Genomic DNA, 25,892 nt, shown 5'->3' on the forward strand with positions numbered 1-25,892 from the left:
TCATTATATCTTTATTCCTTTATTTAAATATTTTGTATTTAATTAGTTTTTAATTTAATCTAATTATCAAAATACCTAACATAATCTAAATTAATTTACATACATATAACTATGTACTAAATTAATTTATGCAAATTAATATCTAATATTAATTTACATTGATTATGTGGACCTTCAATCCAATCCAACTAGAGTGAGTTTGACCTGACTTTAATCCAATTAAATCAGCTACAACCTTTTTCACAATTTTACATAAATATCAATTTATGTTCAGAATAAATATAACTGTTATATTTACTTTTGAACTTCCCGAACGAACTCAACTTGATTTCTTTAGCATGAGATCCTTTAGGTCTATTCATATATGGTAGTGGGAACGATTCCATCTATCATCCCATAAATCAAATACACTCTAGCAAGTCATTTAGATCATCCAGATTGAATAGTATAACTTGCATGGTCACGTGAACCTAATAGCAACCTTGTTATGTTCCTTTACTAATGGATATCTGATTAGCATGAGGTATGGTCTTTGTCACCCTCATTATACGTTAATACGTTCCTTCATCCCTAGTGAAATGATAAGCTTCAAATGAACAATTACCAAACTGTCTCATTTATGTACGACCGTACACTTCTCAGTCTCACATATCAAGTGGCATATGATATCCTCTCTCACATAGGAAAGTAGTAATCCCTTCACTTCACTCATAGTCCATAAACATGATTGAGAACACATCTGACTAACCCATACTTGGCACCAAGTTACTGGCCCATTATGCGATAACAAAAGTATGTTGTGTCATCCAGGTTCCACAATGACTTCAGGTCTAAGGAATCCACTATAAGCGTTACATGAGAACCATCTATGACACTCGACCATGTGATGTTCTCATAAGTAGATCAGTCTAGCGCTTACCATCATGTAAGCTCTTATACCCCTTGGTCTAACACTCAATGACCAATGAAACACCATCACTACCAAGACATATACTAGTCTTTGTGTTCATCATCGTTTCCATGATGACAATATACTAGGAATGCTTTAGTATAATATCTTGTTGCCACATGGTTTCACTTGTCCGGGTCCTTAAGTATCCAAACATGTGCAGATCACTATACATGCTCTTTCAATTAAAACATTGCACAAGTTAAAACGTAATTGACAGATTAATGCCATTTAATAATAATAATAATAATCAGATTACAACATCAATAGGACTAGGGCATACACTAATAATAGTGTATTTTGAGCAATGTCTTACTCTATTTGTGACGTGATCGAGCCGTAGAAGATGGTTATAAGTTTAGCGGGATATGCTATGTGTCACTTGTAGATAGGTGAACGTATACCCATATATCGACACTCAATATTCCTTAAGCCCGTTAGGTCCATGGTTTACACGATTGCGCGCGATTGTTGTAACAAGTTGATCCTTGATGGGGTCTTGAAAGACTTTCCGAGCTAAGACCTTAAGACAAGATCGTATTAAGCAGTTTCACTATGATGACTCAATGTGTTCTCTTTTCCGAGTGATGGTCCGGGCTTCGTGAGTGCCATATGGGCGATTTTATATTCACCAAATATCAATAATAAAATAAAATAAGGATTAATCACACCCGTTGTCTTCTAAATATCAAGAATGAAATACTAATATCATAAAATTTAATTTTTCAATAATAAAATCATCAAAGTTTACATTTTATTTATCTTATAGTCATTTTTATCTAGATGCTCACAATAAAAATCATTGAAAATGGCACATGAATTACACATCAACCAAATTTTCACATGTGGATTAAAATGTAATAAATAAAAAATTTAGTTCGATCTAGTTAGATTCTGTTCATGTAAGAAATAGAAAGGAAATAATTGCATGAAATATATCCTACGTGTCATTTGCATATTTTTTTAATCCATTTATAGAAATATATCTTATGTGTCATCTGCATGTTTTTTTAATGACTGTTATTGTTAGAATATATGTAAAAAAAGTTGAATGTAAAATTGAATAAGCGAAAATTAAATTTTATTATATTAAAAGACTATGGATGTAGTTAACCCACACAAAGACTATATAATTTATTTTTTCAATAATGAAAATACTAATATCATAAAATTTAATTTTTCAATAATAAAAGGGTGTTATTATATTTAGCCCCAAATTCCCACCCCTAGCCTCGTGAAAGGACGAAAATGCCCTTTCATAGGTTTTGGATGGGAAAAAGCTATTTTTTTGCCTTTCCGTCACACGGGCGTGTGGCTATCACGCCTCATCGTGTGGTCGGGCGTGTATGCCCGACCACATGGTGAGGCGTGATAGCCACATGCCCGACCGCACGGTGGGGCGTGATAGCCACACGCCCGTGTGTCGTGAAGGAAAAAAATAAAAATAATCAAATTAATAAAATAAAAATAATAAAAACTAAATTAAATTTTTTAAAAAAATTGAATTTTGCCCACGCGGGCGTGATCCCATCACGCCTTCACATAGGTGAGGGCGTGAGGCTATCACGCCCTACCACATGAGACGGCGTATGAATATCACGTCGTCTCCTATGATGGGGCGTAAGGCTATCACGCCTCCACTTATGGTGCGGCGTGATATTCATACGTCGCACCAGAGGTGGAGGCGTGATAGCCTCACGCCCTACCTCACGAATCCGAATTCCCCAAAAATCCAAATTCGAATAAACAAAACGTGCAAAAATCAACAAAATCAAACAGAATTTCGTAACATTAGTCATTTTCCTTTACCGTCCCTCTTCAGATCCATGTTTTCGTTGATAAATTATTCTGGATTTGATCCAAGAGGGTTTAGAGAGGATTTGAGAATTTTAAAATTTGGTAAAAGGGTATGTTCGTCCTTTCACGGGGCTAGAGGTGGGAATTTGAAGCTTCATATAATAATTCACTAAAATCATCAAATTTTACATTTTATTTATCTTATAGTCATTTTTATATAGATTCTCACAATAAAAATCATTGAAAATGGCACATGAATTACACATCAATCAAATTTTTACATGTGGATTAAAATGTAATAAATAAAAAATTTAGTTCGATCTAGCTAGATTCTGTTCATGTGAGAAATATAAAAGAAATAATTGCATGAAATATATTCTACATGTCATTTGCATGTTTTTTTAATCCATTTATAGAAATATATCTTACGTGTCATTTGCATGTTTTTTAATGACTGTTATTGTTGGAATATATGTAAAAAAGTTGAATGTAAAATTGGATAATCGGAAATTAAATTTTATTACATTAAAGGACTATGGTTGTAGTTAACCCACAAAATGACTATATAATTTAATTTTTCAATAATGAAATACTAATATCATAAAATTTAATTTTTCAATAATAAAATCATCAAATTTTACATTTTATTTATCTTGTAGTTATTTTTATCTAGATTCTCACCATAAAAATCATTGAAAATGGCACGTGAATTACCCATCAATCAAATTTTTACATGTGGATATAATATAATAAATAAAAAATTTAGTTTGATTTAGTTAGATTCTGTGAGAAATAAAAAAAAATAATTACATGAAATATATCTTACATGTCATTTGCATGTTTCTTACATGTCATTTGCATGTTTTTTTAAGTCACTTATAAAAGTATATCTTATATGTCATTCGCATGTTTTACTTATTCACTCTTATTGTTGGAATATATGTAAAAAAAGTTGAATAGTTGAAAATTAAATTTTATTTTATATATATATATAATGGAAAAATGACTATATTATTCTCAAAACATGTAAATTTTTTTTACTAAAATTTCTTCATCTAACCTAAAATAACACAATAAATACTAGGGTACTGACGTGCCTAGCTGCAAATGGCTGCATTAGAATAATATTTGATCAAAATCAAGGAGGCCTCAGCCGTCAATGACTGATGATGATCATCTTCCTCCAATTAAATTGCAGTGTAGTTATGGAAAGTTTATACCTTGAAACACTGTGATAATACTTGCTAATAAGAAACTGGAACGCCATTTTCTAGGGCAAAAGGAAAAAAAGGGGCCAAAATCGAAAATTAAATTCTCACTCGACCATTTTACAGATCTCTTCTCTCCCTCGCTCGCGCGGTATCTCTTGGTGTTTCCATGGCGGAACCACCGGCGTCTCCTGCTGTTGCTATGGAGTCCAATTCTAATAAGCCCGATTCGGTTAACCTAACCCCAACACATCCAACATCCGACTCTACAACACCACCACCACCACCACCACTGCCACAATTACAACAGCAATCGGCAACTTCTACTTCCGCGATAAATTCTAGTTTTAACCCTAATTCTACAATGAATACGAATTTAGTATCTCCACTGGCACCTGGAATCCCATCCTATGGGCCGCCTGCGATCTCCGGCAACGCTATGCTTCCTGTTCCTCCGTCCTTCCGTCCGGTTCCGCAATTCTCGCCGCTGCCGAATTATCAAAACCCTAACGCTGGGGTTCAGCCGCCTGGTGTGAGTGCGCCGACGGTTGTTGCTTCTGGTGCTCCTGGAGCCATGGCTGTGCCAGCTCAGATGATGGCTTATCAGATTAATCCTGGTCAGCCTCCGAATCCAGTTTTGAGACAATACGCCCCTATGCCAAATGGTTATGGTGCAATTCCTGGAGGTGTTCCTCAAGGGACTTTGCCCCCTTCTGGTGGGTTGTTCCTTTCCTTTATCTCTCTCTTCCTATATCCATTGGGGTCTGCTTATTTAGTTCGTGCGTGCTTAAATGAATGTCATTGTTAAAGAAGCATTGAGTTTTTTTCATTAGTAGCTAGATGTTTCTTGAATGAGCATAAGAGATGTGCAATTAGCTATGAAGTGCATTGGTGAGATATTTTTTTTATAACTCATGGATAATAGTCATCTATAAATTCGCCTGATTGTATGATTTGGTGGGAAAGAGTGTTAAAGAGGGGTTTGGAGGAATTTAGAGAAGGGGTCGATGACGGGATGTTTTCTCCTACAGTGTCTTGATTGAACAAGGTTGGAAGGCTTCATATTGCTTAACAGAGTATCTCACCTACTACAACTCCTTTTTGGTATGCACGTATTTGCCTGGTTATCTTTGTTTGTATTTAGAATACTGAGGAATTTATTTTATTGTACTAACTAAGATCATTTGGATCTACCAACATAAGAACAAATTATAATTTGAACATTTGAACCTTCATATACCATATGTCCTAAATTATGTCTGGTTATGTCATGTTTATTTTAGTAGGCTACTTTCTGGTAGTTATAAGGGTTCTTTCCCTTTCATGGGTATATGAATTGCCAGCGGCAGACCATGTTAGCAACTGAGTGCTCCTTGGCTTGTGTTCTAAGGTATAACAATTCTTTCAATTACAGTCTATATTTCATCCTTCTTCTCTTGATTTTCTTTATGTTGTTTTCATGCTGCACATTTGACCACTAACGGCTGAGTTAAATTAAAATGGAAAAAAATTGGTTAAATTACTTGTTATGAAATCCTTGCCATGAGATGTTCAAAATCTCATGCTGCTCTATGTCAAAATTCTGCAATGGTTGCATGAGATAGTTTGAAAAGGCTGCTATATTGCAAATGGATGTATGAGGTAAGCTTACTTCACATATCCATGTTTATGAGCTGGATCTATTTTCTTTATGTTTCCCTCAGGTTATCTGTTGAGCTGGTGTTCTTGATGCCTATGGTGCCATCTCTTATTTGGTTTTGTTGTGTGGTAACATCATTTATTATTGTTATTGTTTTTATATTTAATTCCTCTTCACATATGTGCATAGTGGTGGGCTTAACAGTTATTTCTGTCTTTATTTTGTGGACCTGCTCTGATGTGTCTGCATAGATGTTTGTTTCTCAATTTTGCAGGGATTCAACGATATCCCTCTCCATATCCTGCTATGGTTCGCCCTATGTATCATCCTCGTCCACCTGGAATGCTTCCAACAGGTTCACGTCCCCTTCTTCCAGGGATTCCTGGCGTACGCCCTATTATCCCTCAAATTATCAGGCCAGCTTTTCCTTCCATTACGCCAGCAGAGAAACCACAAACAACTGTTTATGTTGGCAAGATTGCACCTTCTGTGGATAATGATTTTATGCTCTCTCTGCTTCGGGTACTTTTTGATTGCACTTTCAGTGTGTTTAAACTTATTGATTCATAGTTTTCTATTTCTTTGTGCTTGTATCTGTGCTTTTGCACTAGGCTTTGAATACCTTTTCAAATCTGAATAATTCTGCATTTCATGAAGATTTGTGGACCAGTCAAGAGTTGGAAACGTGCTCAAGTCCCCACTGATGAGACTCCTAGAGCCTTTGGGTTTTGTGAATTTGAATCTGCTGAAGGGGTTCTCCGTGCATTACGACTTCTGAGCAAATTTAATATTGATGGGCAAGAACTGGTGGTATGTATAAATATGTTTGTATTTTATATTCAAATTATATTGCTCTCTTTCAAGTTATTTTCATTTGGGGTTAACTGCATACAATGATTGTGAGTTAAATAGTAATATATCAGTTGATTAAATAGTAATATGTTAGTTGATTAAATAACTTATTGTTACTTCTTTTCTCAGTTTTCTCCTATCTACCCTGTTCCATTTTTGATAGTTGGTTTTAAATGTTACATACATGCATAGTCATTTGTTTTCTATTTCGATGTAAAATGTGAGTTATAGATGTGGAAAGAAGTAATTGACTGTCAAGTAATGGAAAACCATGTGCCTTTTCACATATTTGAATTTTGAACTATTTAATTTGATCATCTTGAAACCAGATTAGAGTGGAATGTTTCTAAGAGCATGAATGATTTTTGTTTGTGACCAGTTTAAAAACGACTGATAGAAAACAGTGATTTTTATCCAGGTTTGGGCTTTATGCATGCCTTGCATCTAGGGCTGGGCACAGTTCGGTCCAGTTCGGGGATTCAAGAATCTCCAGGATTGGATTGAACTTCGGGGATTCCGAAAAATGAATCTCCAGGATTGGATTGAAAATTTTGGTCCGATCCAATTCGGAGATTCGGGGATTCGGTTTCGGTCCAATCCAGTACGAGTCAAAGAATAAAATACGTATTCTTTTACCAAAAATAAATTAAAAATATAATTTACAAGATAATAAATATATAAAATTCTTAATCAAAATAAATAACATGTGTTTACAATATCAAATATTAATTTCAACCTAAATAAAGTAATTGGTAAACCGAATTGCTAAAGAACAAATGGATAACTTAGTTTCAAGATTAACAATTTTAACATCTTAACACACGCAAATTTTAAGAAATGCACAACTTAAGCTAAACAGCAACAAATTAAAGTACAATAGCAGAAAAAACTTGACCAGATTCTAACGAGTTAAAATTCAATAACAGAAATCAAAATTTGACTAAAGCCAAACACTACCAAATTAATTGATCTATTTTGATTGTCATATGTACACAAATTTTAGGATTTAACCAACAACCAAAAGAAATAGTAGGAGAAACAATACCTGAAACTGAAATTGCAAACAATTAGATTTCACTTCAGAGATGAAATTGAGGAGATGATGTCAGAACTAGGATTCTGATGAACTAGGATTCTGATGAACTAGGATTCTGATGAACTAGGATTTTGGAATAGGAAGAAAAAAGAATGAGAACAGAGAGAATAGAGAGAAGAATATAGGAGAAAAAAAAGATTTCATTAACCAAAAAAAGATTTCATTAACCAATTGCATAATCAATTAGTACAAGCTGATTCTCTTAAATAGGAAACGGAACAAGGAAAGTACAGTTGGCCTAACAAATCATCGCCCTAATAATTCTAACCTATCTTAAATAAGAATAGGAAATATAATCTGCCCTAATAATTCTAACCTACCTTAAATAAGAATAGGAAATACAACCTACCTTAAATAAAAATAGGAAATACAACACTTCACTAAATAAGAAAAAAAAGTAAAACTTCATATATAAAATATAAATTTAATATGATAAATCTTCATTTCTTTCAATCCAATTTGGTTCAGTCCAATCCAATTCGATTATCGGTGTAGTTCTGGATAATTTCGGTCCAGCTCCGTCCAGTTCTTTGACAAAAAGTCAACAATCCAGTTTGGTCCAGTTCTTTGAAAAAAGTCAACGGTTGGGTCCAATTCTGGATCTTTTTACTCGGATATTCGGTCCATTCCAGTTTTTCCAAGATCTGTGCCCAGCCCCATTGCATCAATTGTATTGTTTGAAAATAAAAGGAATGAAAAACCTTGAGAGAGATGTGGACTTTCTTTTCACATGTATCTTGAATTCCATTTTGCCTTCCTATCATCTATATAAATTTTGGAGACTTGTATGTGATATAATTTGCATAATTAACAGCTAAATGTCAATCAAGCAACAAGAGAATATCTCCAGCGTTATGTTGAAAAGAAAACTGAAATCTTAAAGGATATCAAAGAAAATCAAGCTGCAGGTACTCATAAGGAGGATGGTACAACTTTAGTTGCAAAGAGTGAACCTCTCAAATCTGCTGAAGCCTCTGACAGTGACAAAGGGAACAAAGAAAATCCTGATAATGCAACCCTTGGGATTGTGACGGGTGAAGATAAGGAAGGAGACAAAGAGGCTTTGCAGAAACTTACTAGCATGATAGAAGAGAGATTGAAGACCAGGCCATTGCCTCCACCTCCGCCACCTCCACGAACACCTGTAGATGGATCTGCCACTACCAACTCAGAATTGCCTGCTAAATCAAGGGATGGGGACCCGGATCCAGATGTTATGAGACATGGTGAGTGTTTGTTTGGATTATTTTGATCACATGTACCATTATTACAATTTTAAACGATATGGTTGCATTGCTGTTTGGTACTGTATGCCGGAGCTATTACCTATCTGCTTGTGATAATTGATAGTGTATATGGTGGTAATCTAAATATTCCGACGTTTTAACGCAATCATTTTGTTTGAAAAACTAGTGTTAACTTCAGCAATAGATAAAAAAAAGTGATATATAAATATAAAATTTTGTTACTGCATTCAATAAAAAATATCTCCCTAGTTAAAATGACTAATTCTCTCTTCAACTTTTTGTTGATACGTTTTTCATTCTTAACCCATGCTGCTGTTCTCCTTTTTTTTTCCGCCAAAACTCTTTGAAAAAGTTCCCCTTTTTATTATCTGAAACATATTGTTTATTCTCTCTCTCTCTCTCTCTCTCTCTCATTTAAGATTAACTTCCTTAGAGGTTCAAAAATTAAATCTGACATACGATAAAGAACTAAAGTTCCTTACCGATTTCTCCATGTGTAGTGTATAGTTGACAATTGTTTATTTATTTAGAGCTGGAACCCTTGAATTTTCTTCCTTTTTTTTTTTCTTCTGAAAACATAGGGATACTTTTCAATTTGTTAATACAAGTTTTGAATTGGGTTTTTTTGATGTTGTTTATTCTTTAGATGCAGCTGAAGATAAAAATGATGATGAAACAACTAGTGATAGCAAAGCAGCGAGTGAACAGGATAGGCCTGAAACAAGCTCACCTGATAGAAGTAGAAAATATGACAGGAGAAGCAGAGACCGAGAAAGAGATTTGAAGCGAGAAAAGGAACGGGAAATTGAAAGATATGAAAGGGAAGCAGAGCGAGAGCGAATTAGGAAGGAGAGGGAGCAGAGGAGGAAGATTGAGGAGGCAGAGCGTGAGTATGAAGAACGACTTAAAGACTGGGAATATAGGGAGAGAGAGAAAGAGAAACAGCGACAGTATGAGAAAGAGAAAGATAAAGAAAGAGACCGCAAAAGGAGGAAGGAAATCCTTTATGATGAAGAAGGTAATGATGATGATTTAGGGAAAAGGTGGCGTAGGAGTGCTTTTGAGGAGAAAAGAAGGAAGAGGTCACGGGAAAAAGAGGAAGACATGGCTGATAAACTTAAAGAAGAGGAAGAAATTGCTGAAGCCGAAAGGAGGGCTGAGGAGGACAAGTTGCAACAGGCAGATGCATCAAACCTCCCAACTGATCACATCACAAATGGAAGTGAAATGAAAGATTCTACTGAAGAAGCAAATATGGAACTTGAAGATAAGGCTCTTGAACATGATGAAGGTGATTCTGGTAATAAACTGAATTGATTAACTCGTCCTTTTCTGTTTTTACATTAATTACTTTTTACAAGCCACATGTGACTCATACGCAGTATCCTGTGAAGTTTGTGCTCTAGCTGAAGTAAAAAATGAATGAAAGACTGCATGCATGTGTATATGCGCATACTTTTTCTATTGTTTTGTTTTGATTGCTTGTAACTGTGACCGGCAGGAGATGAGGCTTTACAAAATGGTACTGTTGATGAATCATCTGTAGCATCACTGGCTGAGTCAGATATACGGCACAGTGACAGTGGTAGTGCTCCTGCAAGAAAATTGGGTTTTGGTTTAGTTGGGTCTGGCAAACGAGCAGCAGTTCCTTCAGTTTTCCATGAAGAGGATGATGATGATGCACACAAGGACAAAAAGATGAGGCCACTGGTTCCCATTGATTATTCAACTGAGGAGCTGCAAGCTGTTCAACCTACTGTTTCTGATGCTCAACCACCGAATCTTGCTGCTGCTGCAGAATTTGCAAAGCGTATTTCTAATGTTACTCCAAAAGAAGAGAAGCCTGATGTGGAAAGGGAAAGAAGTAGACGATCTCATGATAAGTCAAGCCAGCGGGACAGGGACAGAAATGATGATGGTAATAATAGGATGAGAGATGAGAAGGATAAGATTCTTGAACGGGACAGGAATCGGGAACATGGGTTGAACAAAGTAAAAACACCAGACAAGCAGAAACTTTTGGATGCAAAGCAGTTGATTGATATGATTCCAAAGACAAAGGATGAGCTATTCTCATATGAGGTCAATTGGGCAGTGTACGATAAAGTAAGAAATTTTTCTGAATCCTTTTCCTCCCAGTTTCTTATGCTTCCAAATTTTATTGAAGTATTCTGCATCAGTTTTATAGTTGAATTACATCAGCTTAGACTTTTTGCAATTGTATTTGCATGTGATATGCAAGACTTGTTAAAAAAATTTGCCATCATCATGAAAAGCGAACTTTTAGACATGTAAATTGTTGAAACTCTGTAGTTGTCCAAATATCTGTCTATTTGCCTGAAACTTGTTTGTTTGACTACCTACTACTGTACAGAGTGTGGCTGATAACAAAGTTTCCAAATCAAAGAATAGGTTAAACAAAACCAATGTACTACTTTATCTTTATTTATTTTCAGGAGTGTTATTTTTTCGTTGCAGTTTTCTAATCTAAAAGTTCATTGTTATTGACTGAGTATACATTAATTATTTGTAGAGTTTAGCTTTTAATTAAAATTCGCAATGGTTCCTGCATATGCTCCTCGTGACTTGAGCTCCTTTTAGTAGTGAAATGTCTTCATTGATGCTCAATATGCCAAAGTTAGCATTTCATGGTTTTCTTGATGCTTCTATGCTTAAAAATTGAACTCAAATTAATGGTGTTAATTACATGTCCTAAATTAGTTTCTCTTCTGTTTTCTTTCTTACAGCAAGAGCTTCATGAGAGAATGAGACCTTGGATTTCGAAGAAAATCACCGAGTTTTTGGGTGAGGAAGAAGCTACATTGGTAGATTATATTGTATCAAGCACCCAAGAACATGTGAAAGCGTCGCAAATGCTGGAGATGCTTCAGTCTATATTAGATGATGAAGCCGAAATGTTTGTGCTCAAGATGTGGAGGATGCTTATTTTTGAAATTAAGAAGGTAGAAACTGGTCTTGCTTTGAGGTCAAGAACATGAAAGGTGAGGGTGCCTTATCTTTTTTCAAGGTAGCGGTGAAACTGATTGATGCTAATACTGTCATAACTTTTCAGTAGATCTAGCTTTCCTAGTATTGTAGTGCTAAGAACAGATTACAGTCGAAGTGTATCAATGCTTTTTTCATTTTAAATTGGTTCACTACATTTTTTTTTTCCCAATTCACGACAAATGAAGCACAGGCTTTCTGTTTCTTTGTGTAGCAAAGTGTCAACATAAGAAATATACACTTATGCACCTATTGGTTCTTGTTTAATTATTGCAGACTTCAAATTTGGTGTTTTTGTTAATCTCAGGAATTTATGTTGCGTGGGAAAGTTAGAAAATGGTAGAGAAGGGGCTGTTTTGATGTTTTTTTCAAAGCAAAATAGAATACAAAGGTATGAAGTCCAAGTATGTTACAAAAGTACAGATTTAATGTACAAAATGTTAAAATTTTATCTTTAATATTTTTAAGAAAGGTTATTTTTATTCTTATCTAACCGAAAAATGGATAGATTCTTTTGCTATTTGATTTGTTATTAAATTATTATATCAGATATTTCAAATATCAATCATGTTTAAAATGTTTATTGCATTCTAAATATTAATTATATTTTAAAATATTTATTGTGTTACTAACGTAATCGTTTCTAAATGTCAACGGCTAAGTCTGTAGGTATATATAAATTAATCACAAAAAAAATAGCTAAAATATTTATCATGTTATTCACACTTATAAATAATTAGGATAATGTCCAAATTTAGTAATCGCAATTTTATCTCATCCTAATGAAAAAATTAAATAGATAAGTTTGCTATTATTTGTTTCGTTGTTTAATTATTATATCGAACTTTTCAAACATCAATTATGTCTAAAAAAAAGTTAGTTTGTTACTTTTGCATTACAAGTAATCTATTAAAATGTCAATATTTAAGTCTCTAACTAGTTAATCATAAAAATACTACTTAAAATAATTATGTCCAAATTTGCTCTTATCGTTTTTGAAAAAGTGCAGATTTACTATTAATATACGAAGTAATGCAATTTTATCTTAATGTTGTTAAACAAAATCAATTTTATTCTTACTTATGTGACTAATTGCAGGTAGGAAGGAACAATGTTAAAGGAGGGGTTAGAGCTAAAGTCCGTCTAATCCACTTTGATGTTCAAGTTAGCTTTTAGGGACGATTTGAGGATGAATATAACATTAAATCAAAGCTAGGATAAGCTTAGTGAATATAAATGAAGTGGTATACCTTGGATCTTTATTTATACTGTGATCAAGCTATGGGAGGTGATTATAAGCTTTGGAGTGTGTTGTGCTACATGTCATCTATTGATAGGCAAACATGTGCTTGCTAATCGGGGTTTGGTATCTCTTAGGCCCATTTGTTCCGTGATTGATGAGATTGGGCATGAGTGTTGTAACACATTGATCTTTGACGGAGTCGATGGAGATTTTGCGGGCCAAGACTGTGAGATTGGGTCGTAGTTGATTCCTATGATGATTCCACATGAGTTCTAACCCCAAGTGGTGGCCCAAATAGTGTCATGTGAGTGTGTTTATACTTGTCTGATATCAGATGTCATCATCGACTTGAGTTTATCGTTTTTTCGGATGGGAAAGCCCTGGCCTCGGGGTGCGGTATACTTGTTTATTCTTTATGGATAAAAAAGGCCTGAACCTTTATATGTGGGAGTTCGATTTGATATTTTTAAGATTTTTTAAAAACTGAGGGACCTATAAGGAGATTGTGTGGGTTTCTGTCGATTAATTTGTTCGTCTTTTTGTTTGTTCTTAACTGCAACTATGTCAGAACGTGTCTATCTGTGTTGAGCATCTTTTGAGTTGACAGCGGTTTGTCTCTGCTTTCAACATGTCGTGTTTCACATTCTTTGAGGGACGTGCTAGGAGCAGTTAATGCTCTTTGATCATTATTGCTTAGTAATGATGACGTCTAGCGTTTTAATTTCTACTTTGAGCGTATAAAAGGAGGAAGAAGTTGGCGAGTTTCTCTTTACATTTTTGTTCACTGCCTTCTTACTGCTTTGTTCTTTTTCAGGCGATTTGATTTGAACGTAGGTATTCTTTGATCTTATTTTTGCTTTTCCAGTACTTTCATTTTCAATTATAGAACCCAAGAAGCAAAACCCTAAGAAGCCTTCACATGCCGATAAATCTTCTAGGAAGAAAATGGAAGACAAGTTTTTGATGATTGTAGAAAAATTATGGTCTTTTATTTCTGGCTGTCCTGATTTGGAAAGGATGGATGTCCATCTTCCCTCTGCCTCCTATAGGGTGGTGTTTCTCATAAAGACACTACACGGGTTGGATTTACTAGTGTGGTTGATCCTCGTGAAGATGCCATACATACTGGATCTATGGGTATGGTTGATCCTCATGAAGACGCTACCTGTATCAGATCTGCAGGTGTGGTTAGGGGAGGCAAGGTTCGTTTTGGACTTGATGTACATTTCTCTAGCTGAGAAGCGACTTCCTTCCAGCCCGAGCCTATTCTTCCTGAACCATTAGGGGTTTGCCCCGAGCCTAATGTTATTATTGGTTATATGCCTCAATTTGAGGTTAGGGTGTGCATGCTCGAGGCGGACGTGGTTGCTGGACAGCCTGTTGTGTAGCCAAGTGTTGAAGCTTTGGTTCGGGATAGTGGGGGGGGGGGGGGGGGGGGGGGGGGACAAAGAAGTCCTTATGGTCACACTATCTGATTTAGAGTCCTCCCGAGTGGATGTCATAGAGGGTCCCTAGGGGACCATGCCCGAGCCTCAAGTTCCTTTGGAAGAAGATGTTGGAACTATTCCGAAGGGGCCATCTCTTGATGAGGTTGAAGCTAAGGTTTTGGCCAACATTCGAGGGTTGAGGTTGTCCGCAAGCGCAATAAGAGAAAGATCCCTACCTAGGAAGATCTTCGTCCAGTCCGATGAGGAAGAAGGCTCGATCTTTTGAGGTGCCTCAGGACGAGAAAGATGCGGGGGTGGCTCGAGAGGATGGGCCTTTGACAGTAAAAGAAGAGGCCTAGTTTGCTCAGTTTGACATTTCTCGGCTTAGTTTTTTTTCCTTTTTTATATTTCTTGGGACTTCTTTTTAATTACCCCCAGATTTCCCATGATCACGGTCGTTTTGCTCTAGTTTCGATCAAGAGCAATTTTTTTTTGTCAGACAATGGTTACAAGATGATTGATATGCACATCACTTGTGTTGCCAAGGTAAGTCATTGTTGATTGTTTTATCTTTATATGGTGTGCAGATGTAACCTTTTGTTTTTTATTAGGCTTTGGCATCGACTGAGGAGGTGAGCCATCAATATACCTCTTTCGCTCGAAACTGTGTGAGGCTTGAAATGAGATTACATGGGACACAACAAGATCTTGGAGCCTCTACTCTTGGAGTGCCGGAACTCGATGCGACAGAACAGAGTTTTCTAGCCTTTGCTCACCAAGTGGAAAAGCTGGAGAGGGAGTTGGGCCAGGCACATGCGAGTGCTGATCTTGTCCAAGAATTGAAGAAGGTTGAGGCCTTGGCAGATGTGGCTGCCGCATCGGCTTCTCGAGCTTGGAAAGCTGCTCGTGCTAGGGAGTAGGAGGCCTTGAGTTGTGCTAGTTCTCACGGGGCCAGGTCTGAGCCAGGCCAAAACCCCGCGGGCGCCTCGACTTTCCTCCAAGTCTCGGCCAGCCATCTCCTATTGAAGGGGTCTATCCTTTTCCCGCGTCCCGTCAATGTGTCTGTCGGTATTCCGCCCCGGAGGGTCTCTCTGTGGTTAAACCTCGCCCTAGAATGAGCATGCACTATGGGCACTTGCCGGCCCCATAATGTCCGTAGAGTTTCCCTCTATGGAGACATTCGCCTCCCTTCATGAAGGACGAATGCCCGACTCTCCTGTCCCTAGTGGACGAGGGTGGATCGCTTAAGCCAGTACCGACCACTGACCCAGGCGGTGGCGGAGATCCAACGCTGGAGTAGTCCATGTTCCCCTATAGTGCTGCTTATACCAACTCAGACTCTACCATTAGCGTACATTGATATGTTCCATTCGCCACTCGACGTCGAAGCCTTCTTGTAGCTTTGCCAATTCCTAAGGTTGAGTTTGCCTATGGTCAAACTCCCCCCTACATCCTCCCCCACTTAGAGGATCAACATCCTCGTTGATCAAGTCCACCTCATCTAAAGGGATCTTTGCTTCCTCCTCGAACATCACCGAGGTTCCGCCAAGTTATCCGCATTCTTCTTTCCAACCTGATCTCCGCTTGCACTTGAACTCTGCTTGACTTTTCTCACTGTTCGCTTATCTTTGAAAATGGTTCACTTTGTTGGTGTGCCCTAGTTCGTAGGCATTGGTCATGCAATATGTATTAGACATTTTGTATATTATTTGAATACATTGTATATGTGTTACATGAATAAAGGCAATAATTCATGATGTTTATATCTTGTGCTATGAAACATGTATGGAGTATCCGTTGATTGATTATCATGAAACATCCGAGACATGTTCTATTTGTGGGAACGAATATAACTAAAGGTCTATGCATCCAGTATCTGTGTAGTTGTGTAGGAAGCACTACTACAACACTTGTATAGTCAGATATGGATACAGGTACGCACTGATGTAGCTCAATGTAGGACTGGACCGATCCGCTCTAGAAAGATTCATGGTGTACATGTCATTGATCTTTCTAAGTGTAGAACTCTATTATCCCAGACCTATTTCATTATAATAAATGGCGTGGGATGCGGTTCACTTTGATATGCGCCTAACCGGTCCGTAACAGGATGCCAAATACAGGTATGTTGGGTGGATCGTTGAACACGTTGTTGCGGAAAGATGAAATGATGGGATTACCACTCACCTAACGATGAGCCAATATCACCAGCCACTTGATAAGTGGAACTGAAGAAGAGTGTGGCCACACCCTGACAAGTAGTTTACTTATCTGTTTCATCATTTCACTTAAGATTAAGAAATATAATAAACCGCATAGAGAATGAGAACCACCATGTTTCTGGTTTATAATATGGATATGCAAATGGAAAGAGATACTGAGAGATCATCTATTGGATTTCACGTGTCTTGTATAGACGACTGAAGTAATTCGTATAAGCCAGAGACCTTAATGGTTTGCTAGAATCCACTTATGGTCATTGGGCTTTAGGCCCTTGTCTGGTTGAGGACGAACCTTTAGGATCGTGCACACACAACTCGTGGAATTGAATAATAGTATAACCTTAAATACATGTTATGTATTTAATCATAATGGAATATGTTAATTAATTGTTAATTAATTAAGAAAGGGATAAATTGATTATTTATTATTTAACAAGTTAATTAATTTGATATTTAATTTGGTTATGGTTAATTAATTAAGTTTTTAAATGTAATTAATCAATCAATGATTAATTAGATTACATATGATAAATTATTTATTGAACATAATGTAATTAAATACTATTGGACCATATATATATATATATATATATATAATTGAATTAAATATAATCTGTAAGGTTATATTTATAATTAAGAATAAAGGAGGGACTAATTAGAAATTAGCTAATTAAATTAGGTCTATTTGGACCTAATTGAATTAAATATAATCTGTGGGTTATATATGGTTAGGGACCAAGGAGGGGCCAATTGAACATTAGCCACTTAACCTAAACCTAATTGATACAAATATTTAGGGAAAAATAAAAAAATAAACCTTGTGGTTACACTAGTTTTCGATCGCAGCCTTGTGATTTAAAAATTTATAAAATGGTATATTGAGGTTCATTCCGTTAGCAAACACATACCAAATTGACTAATGATGTTAAAAGTCAAAGGAAAAAGAGTTAATTTGGTTCTTATATTTATTTATTTTATAAATTAACCCCCTTATTATCTAATTATCACAAACAAACCCCAAAATAAAAAATAAAAAGCAAATACACCTTCTTCTCCATCTTTCCATTTTCTCATCTTCCATTATTCTCCATTCTTCTACTGAATCATTGATTGTTATTTTATTTTTATTTTTTATTTTGGTGTTTGTTTGTGATAATTAGATAATAAAGAGAGTTAATTTATAAAATAAATAAATATAAGGACTAAATTAACTCTTTTTCCTTTAACTTTTAACATCGTTAGTTAATTTGGTATGTGTTTGCTAATGGAATGAACCTCAAGATACCATTTTATAAATTTTTAAATCACAAGGCTGCGATCGAAAACAAATGTAACCACAATGTTTATTTTTGTATTTTCCCAAATATTTATTCATAAGGTTTAGAAAGCTAATGATCACTAGCCTTCCAACTGGAAATTTCGGTCCCGCTAGTCCTTGCACAAAGTTCTTCGCGTTCTTTATGCTCAGATCATTTTGAATCGATTACGGCTAGCACCGATTCAGTTCTTATACGGTTGGTGCACGTGATTAAAGAGATTCACTCGACTTGTGGATTCCTGCAGCCGTTTCTAGAAGAGACATCACCCGTAAGTTCCTGGATCTTTGTTTTGAAGTTCACTCTGTGGCAGTCTGACACGATCTTAACTGGATTATAGAAAATCTAACCGTAGTTGTCTGCTGCACTTGGTTAATTTTCAATGATTAATCCCAACACACTTCACCCATCATGTCGATGCTTTCATTTCATTGTTCTTGCACTCTGCCACATGAGCGTCTGCAATTGACGATCTTTTCTCGCGTTACCAATGTCGGCACATTCCCTTATGATAGCAAAAGTAATATTTCGAATTTTTCGAACTTTAAAAATACTTTTCTATTATTAAGGGTCTTCATCCCAGTACTCCTCCTTTCTTCAGGATCTTTATCCGACATACTCTTCCTCCATCCAGGGTCTTTCATCTCATTCTTCTTCTATCTTTCATCTTCATCTAACCCACCCTTCAATATATCACCATAATATACCATAATTGGGGTCCATTCGGGTCCAATCCTCCTCCGTGTACGCTCCCCCACTTGAGGATCAATGTCCTCGTTGATCGTTGCTTGGGAGAGCAAGGGTTTGGTAAGTCGACGAAGACCATGAGGTCGACTATCCAAACTCTTCTCAAGTTTTGCACCTTGCAAAAAGAACAAAAGGAAATACCACAGTATTCGCAAGTAAAAAATTTTGCGTGAATGTTCGTAGTCAAAGTACATTTTAATGCAACCGTACCAACATTCACAACCAAAACCAAATATCGAGGAAATAATATGACCATAATTAACCATGAGATAAAGGTAAGTCCACTTACACGATTGATCAAGTATTTAAATACTTTGATTTACCGAAATTAGGTAGAACTCGCTACACCTGATGTTTGATGGACATTTTGTTGTTGACGTTCGCAATCTTTGCTTGCTTCCTGCTTCTGTCAATTTTCGATTTCTGTATTGGTTGCTTCTCCTTCTCCATCAGGATGAGTTCGAAGTCGAAGTCAAAACTCCAAATCTAAAAACCCAAGGGTTTTTCCATCGATGGTCTCACAATCTGCCTCCGTCAAATCTTTGATCACGAGGGTTTTCCCTCGATTGCTTTGAATCTTCCTCCTTCAACTTTGCTCACGCTTTTTATTTCACCGATCTTTGCCTTCATGGGTTCCGCTAGGATCTCCTTGTTGTTGTATGTTTTAGCTCACTAGTAGAATGCCTTGGGATGGACATGTCTACAGTTTGCTAACACTTTTGCTCGCTGATTTGTCAGTCGACATTTCCATTTGTTTACGCCACCATTTTGATTCAACTTGTGTTTTCTTGGACAGAGTTTAAGCTCCTTAGGGTTTGCTGTCACTTTTTGGATGATTTTGCACACTTCATTTCTCTTAGTGGGATCCCCACTCTTTTGCTGTCGAAACTCCTCACTTTTCTCAAGCTTCTTGGAGTACCTGCACAGAAAATACGTCCTTCTTATATATGAGTTGTTTTGGGCATCCCCTCCACAGAGCTCATTACAAGTAAATATGAAGGCCTATTAATTATTTCAGGCGTCCCCTCAATACATTCATAGCGATTAGAACTTTTCATCTCCACTCGAGGAGGTCTTCAAGGGTATATACCACCCTGGGTTACCGCAACCTAATTCTTTTTATTTTCACAATGGCCACCGCCAATAATTTCACAAAATGGCCTTTTCCAATAATTTTCCCGAGTGATCACGACCTTTTTCTTTTTAATCGCATCGGTCATCCTCACGGACCGGACCCCAAGGTCACCCAAATCTTGAAACACTCCACGTTGGCTCACAGCCTCAGAGTTCTCACTATCATCTCCTGACCAACTCTAGGTCAAATAAATTTTCCTTAGTATTTATTGCACGACCTTCTTTGGACAAACACAACTTCCGTAATTTCCCAAACAAGGCCAATTGTGGCCACCAAATTTCCCAATAAGATGTTTTCCCACCCAATATCCATAATTACTTTCGATGTCTACCTTTGCCATGATAGACTAGGCCAACATGCCTAAGAATTCCCACAATTTTTCGAACAATGGTCTGTTTCCTTCTGATGGACAATGTCCATGTAATCCGAAGGTAACTCTTCAATGAGTTTTCCTCGACTCTTGAGAAGGCCCACACAATTTTCTGCTGAATTCAGATAGGACGGAATTCAGGTTATGCTCCCATAACCCTACATAGTCAAACAAGAATTCAACAGTCAATTCATGTCCTTCGCCCAAGCCATCAAATTCCATCCGAAGGACAAAGTCGACATAATCGAGGGGTAACTCGATAATGAGTTTTTCCCCGACTCTTGAGAAGGCACACACAACTTTCTATTCGATTATGATAGGATGAAATTCGGATTATACATTGATACTCCTACATCATCACAAGAATTCAACAGTCCGTTCATGTCCTTCCCCCAAGCCCTCAATATCCCGCCTTAATTTTCTCGGCTCATAGAAAAGACTAAGCAATGTCTAACTGAATTAGAAGGATTCAAGCACAAATTACGCCTCAATAATTTGGCTATGACAACCATCAATTCGATAGATCATCTCTATGTTACTTCACACGTGCATCGAATTCCGACTGTCACCTATGAATTCTACCCCCAAAGGGATTGAATCACGTGGAATTCCATCGCCTACAGCCGTAGGGGAGTATCATTTTCCTTTCTAGCATTCGTATGCTTTAGCAATCTTAGTTCCCTTTTTGCTATTTTTCGCACTCCCACACACTGGGTAAAAGTCTCGCAACCATGGCCCTGGTAAACCACGGGCCTTCGTCAAACCAAAGGCATCATAAAATATTTTCAGGAAAAAGCATCGTAAATTTCCATCCATAAATTCGTTGGGGAAATTTAGGATCTTTACTATCTCAAGCCCATATCTCGAAGGGCTCGCTTAGTTAAGCAATGTTCGCTCACACCACGACGAACTTGATTAGTTAAAGCAACGTTGGCTCACACCACGAAAAGCTTGCTTAGTTAAAAGCACGGTTGGTTTACACTATGAAGAACTCGCTTAGTTAAAGCTGACACGCTCACATCACGAAGAACTAATTTAGTTAAAGCTTACTCGTCCACCTCACAAAGGTCTTGCTTAGTTAAGAGACTACCGCATACTTCACAAGGCCTTTGCTTGGTTTAGGCTCTGATACCAAATCACGAGGCCAGGTTAGAGCTAGGCCAAAACCCCGCGGGTGCCTCGACTTTCCCCCAAGTCTCGGCCAGCCAACTCATATCGAAGGGGTCTATCCCCATCTCACGTCCCGTTAATGCGTCTGTCGATATTTCATCCCGAAGGGTCTCCCTGTGATTAAACCTTGCCCTAAAATGGGCACGCACTATGGGCATTTGTCGGCCCCATAATGTCCATATAGTTCCTTTCTACGGAGACATCCGCCTCCCTTCACGAAGGACGAATGCCCGACTCTCCTATCCCTAATGGAAGGGGATGGATCGCTTAACCCAGTACCGACTACTGACCCAGGGGGTGGCGGAGATCTAATGCCAGAGTAGTCCCTGTCCCCTATAGTGTTGCTTATACCAACTCGGCCTCTACCATCAGCGTACGTTGATATGTTCCATTCGCTACTCGACACCGAAGCCTTCTCGTAGCTTTGCCAATGCCTGGGGTTGAGTTTGACTATGGTAAAACCCTGTAGCCTTACACTGGTCGTGCGGTCGACCTGCAGAGTAGGCTACACGGTGCTGAGAAGAATGCGACTTCTCTATCTAATGTTTTGAGGCAAAAGGAGTTTGAGGTCCAACAACTGAGGGAGGAAGCCATTTAGGATCGTGCTAAAATTGCTCGGTTGGAGGGGAGGTTAAAGGACTAGAGCGCGACTCGCGCTTGGCGGATGAAAGCTCACTCCAAGTTTTTGACTGATTTTTCCAAGTTTTTGCTTTGATCTTTCCAAGTTTTTGCTTTGATCTTTTGTACTATGATTTTATTTTAATCAAATGGACGTAGATGCGCCTTGGAGAGAATCAGAAGTCGTTTATATGTTCAAGAGGGTGTATGTTAGTGTTTTTTCAACTAGAGATTGTGATATAAATCGTTGTAGCATGCATACGATTGACCTTTAATTTAATCTAAAGGAACTTTAACAACATTTGTGATACTTCGCATTTTGTGAGTTTGTTTCGCAATTACCAAATTGTAAAGAAATAAACCCTAAACCCTCATCTAGAACTTTGGAAATATGTACATGAGAAGCCTTTTGATGAATTGTTAATCCATTTTTTTTATCAAAAGGGTTTCATAAATAGGTAAATATGGGACTTCTGATGAATTGTGAAGCCAATTTTTTTTTAGCAAAAGGGCTTCGCAAATAGGTAAATGGTGAAGACTTTCTGATGAATTGTGAAGCCATTTTTTTTAGCAAAGGGCTTTGCAATATCGATATTGCGAACATTCCACTTGGATTGCAAATCACAATTTTCCATTTGTTTTGCAATTGAATGAGATTGTGAATTTGGTTGCTTCACAAGTAGGTAAATGTGAAGCCTTCAGGTGAATTGCGAAGTCGGTATGTTTTACAAAACATAAACTATTTTTACTTAAATGTATATTATTTTTTGTCAAACCACGAGATAATCCTGGATGGTTCGCACCACCACGACGGCATCTTTAAGCCATGTCCACATCCAGACTAATCCTTGATCGCTGGTTGGTAGTCCCAAATAAGGAGAGATATATATGTAAAAATGGGGGTCCTATTACGCCTATTCCTAATCCTAAATGGAATGTAACGACAGAGAGATCCATATGGAAACATAGTATCTATTTAGATACACTCGAATAACCCCTTCTTTCTCATAATGGGAATGTATATAAGCCTATTCCGGTCCGGTCGGTATGGAATGAACTTATAAACCTCAAATGGGTGGGACAACTGGCCCAAGGATTTAAGATTGCTCCATGCCCAAAGTGAGGTTCAAACCCTCACTCTCACTCTTTGATTAAGGGTGGAAGAGCCCTTACAGCTTGAGCACATCCCTTGTGTTTACTTAAATGCATATTATATTGTCTGAAATGACCTATAGCCATGAAGAAGTACTTAAACTAATCATCATCACCAGTTTCAATATGGGTAACCGTATCTGGATTAGTACTCTTCAATGTCTCGCAGTAGTCCGGTAACATGTTTGACTCTTCCTGTGTATCATATTGAGCTTCTAGCCCAACTTTTGGTCTCCAAGCTTGCATGTAAGAGAGGTTAATTGTGTGATCTTTCCCAAAATAAAAAATAATGTAATTTGTTAGAAACACTTTATCGTCCTAATCAAACATATTTGCTAGTAATGTTCATGCAACACGTTTCCCCACTTTCCTGTAATGTGGTAATATTTGATCTCTATGACAAGTGTGTTGGTCCATCCTATTCATGCCTTGAAGCCTGAACATCTTGAAATTCTGTATAAGAATAACTCTAGCCCTCCACTTACATATATTATGTGTACACTTAACTTCAAGTAAAGACTTGTTGGATTTGTAGACCTTCCATTCATATTTCTCTTGAGTTGCACGTCTCCTAAGTGCATCTTGCAATTTTTGTTTGTTTAAGAATATATCATGCACCTTTAAACTGATCATCCATGTTGATGGTTTAGATACAATAGGAATCACGGGTGCATCATGGATCTTTGGAAGCCACCGAAATGGATCAGTCATCCTTCTTTTTCTATCTTCATCATCTATCTCGTAGATACTTGATGAGACACAATCAGCTCATCCATTTGTTTCAGGAACAACTTTACCAAGTGGGTGTTTCAGGGACAAATGTATCTCCAACATCATCATGATCAACCTTATAAGTACCTCATATATCTTCACGTGTCAATCCATCAACAAATGGATCACTACTTGATTTATCTGACACATGGTTTGGACATGTACTAGCTTGCGTGCAGGGGTTACTCGTCTCAACATTCTCTTCCTTACAACCTCACAATATTTGTGCATCTATTGTTTGCCGTATCAATTCAACATATAGTGGGATCACATGGTCAGATTCTTCCAGCAATACTCTACAAAGCATCGCACATCATTGCGATCAACATTAGATACTACTTTGCCAAGATCTTTGTTTGGACCGTCTTTTGATTGCATGGACATATGTAAGTCAAATGAGGTTGAATCAACACCTATAGAAGTGTAAATTCTCTCTTTTAAGTCCTCCAACTCGATTTTTGTTAAAACCCGTAACAACTTCGATTCACCAACCACATATGTCATGGTATTTACAACTTTTTTTCATTGGTCATTCCACAAGATCAAATAAATAACAAACTTTATGGACATACTTCTACTGAAATGAACAAAATTCATTGTCAAATTCCTATAAGAATCATATCATATTAAACAAATACATAGAATATCTAGTTCACAATTGTGAAATTGCGTGAGATTGAGTGCTTTATGTTATGAAATTGAGTGCATTTTAACTGAAACTCCGTACAATCTTTGCATTTTAGCAGAGTCAGTTTGCATTTGAGGTATTGTAAATCATAATTTTATATACTAGATCACAATTCATATAAATTGCGAAATAAGCTTCGCATTTTGGCAACTTGAGTTCGCATTTTGTTAACTGCGAAGCATTAAACCTAGAGTTACTTCGCATTGAATCGCAAATTATAAAAAACGCGAATGATAAAAGTTAGTTTGCAATTGGGTAAGGTAGCTCGCAATTGACGATATGTGAAGTGAAGAAAACTAGGTTAAATTACTTTATAATTTGCGAATTGTATAGTAAAATCATAAATTACCAACCTCAATTATATATTTTAAGTAAGTTGAGGAGCTTCTAACCAACTTCATGGCCTAATGTATTTATATATATATAATGAATCCTGTAAAAACCTGTTTGTGGGGAAATATCTTTCTCATCTCTACCTTGAAAGAAGAGCGGATAATCCGTGCTCCGTTTGCGATCCTACTCCTCTTAAATCTTGCCAAAATAACTACTAGGAGCATGGGTTCAAGATAGATCTGTTCATAAATTGGACCGGACCTAATCGGATTTGATATATATTTGCTTCATCCAAATCCAGACCAGTCCGTATTATATTCACATCAGACTCGGGCCGAACTGGGCTGAGTTATGGATTCTAATTCCCAAGCCCAGTCCAGCCCATCCAACTAATATATAAATTAAAAATATAATTAATTATAAAAATTAATAAATTAATAAATTAATGTTCCATCTACTGTATTGTTTCCTATTGTACTATTCAAACTTAAACCTGTATTCAATTTTAGTTTTAACCAAACCAATTTTTTCATAAATTAATAACCTTAATAGCTTAAATAATCGCTCAAAAAATTAATATTTGATTTAATTTTCTTAACAGATAAACAATATCTAATAGAAATAATTAACTGTTTTTTTTAGAAATATATATATAAGGGCAGGGCAGGCTAACTCGGGTTTTTGAAACAAATCCCAAGCCCAACCCATTTTATGTGCAGGTTTGTATGGGTTCGGCCGGATTAGGTCAAATGATGAATATATGTATCCAAACCCAACCCAAAGAAGACGGGCTTGGACGGACCAACGGGTCTATGAACAGGTCTAGTTCAGGAGGATGTTTCTACTAAAACTCCACAAAAACCAAGTGCTAGTAAAAGCTGTAGCTGAAACAAAACAATATGCTAC

General features: G+C 36.9%; 2 protein-coding genes across 8 annotated transcripts; both read left to right on the forward strand.

The window, feature by feature from the left end:
* The first annotated feature begins 3,928 nt into the window (after nucleotides 1-3,928).
* On the forward strand, nucleotides 3,929-13,563 carry LOC136229510 (RNA-binding motif protein 25). Of its 7 annotated transcripts, XR_010689148.1 has the most exons (9): nucleotides 3,932-4,670; nucleotides 5,868-6,115; nucleotides 6,251-6,403; nucleotides 8,356-8,767; nucleotides 9,435-10,088; nucleotides 10,290-10,894; nucleotides 11,536-11,790; nucleotides 12,102-12,185; nucleotides 12,893-13,563. XR_010689148.1 is itself a non-coding variant. In XM_066018349.1 (8 exons), the coding sequence occupies exons 1-7, from the start codon at nucleotides 4,124-4,126 to the stop codon at nucleotides 11,785-11,787; spliced, it is 2,871 nt and encodes a 956-aa protein (XP_065874421.1). In that variant the 5' UTR covers nucleotides 3,931-4,123; the 3' UTR covers nucleotides 11,788-11,790; nucleotides 12,893-13,563. The 7 variants fall into 7 exon arrangements, 6 of the variants coding, with proteins under 6 accessions (XP_065874422.1, XP_065874421.1, XP_065874427.1 ...); XM_066018349.1 differs by lacking the exon at nucleotides 12,102-12,185 and having other exon boundaries at nucleotides 3,931-4,670; XM_066018355.1 differs by lacking the exons at nucleotides 3,932-4,670; nucleotides 12,102-12,185; nucleotides 12,893-13,563 and adding exons at nucleotides 4,992-5,344; nucleotides 5,658-5,721 and having other exon boundaries at nucleotides 11,536-12,100.
* A 945-nt stretch (nucleotides 13,564-14,508) lies between these two features.
* On the forward strand, nucleotides 14,509-16,189 carry LOC136230820 (uncharacterized). The gene is made up of 2 exons (XM_066020001.1): nucleotides 14,509-15,010; nucleotides 15,076-16,189. Exons 1-2 carry the CDS (start codon nucleotides 14,978-14,980, stop codon nucleotides 15,382-15,384), a joined length of 342 nt encoding a protein of 113 aa, XP_065876073.1. The 5' UTR covers nucleotides 14,509-14,977; the 3' UTR covers nucleotides 15,385-16,189.
* The last annotated feature ends 9,703 nt before the right edge of the window (nucleotides 16,190-25,892 follow it).

This window comes from Euphorbia lathyris, chromosome 5 (assembly GCF_963576675.1).
Source record: "Euphorbia lathyris chromosome 5, ddEupLath1.1, whole genome shotgun sequence".
NCBI classification, from domain to species: Eukaryota; Viridiplantae; Streptophyta; class Magnoliopsida; order Malpighiales; family Euphorbiaceae; genus Euphorbia; species Euphorbia lathyris.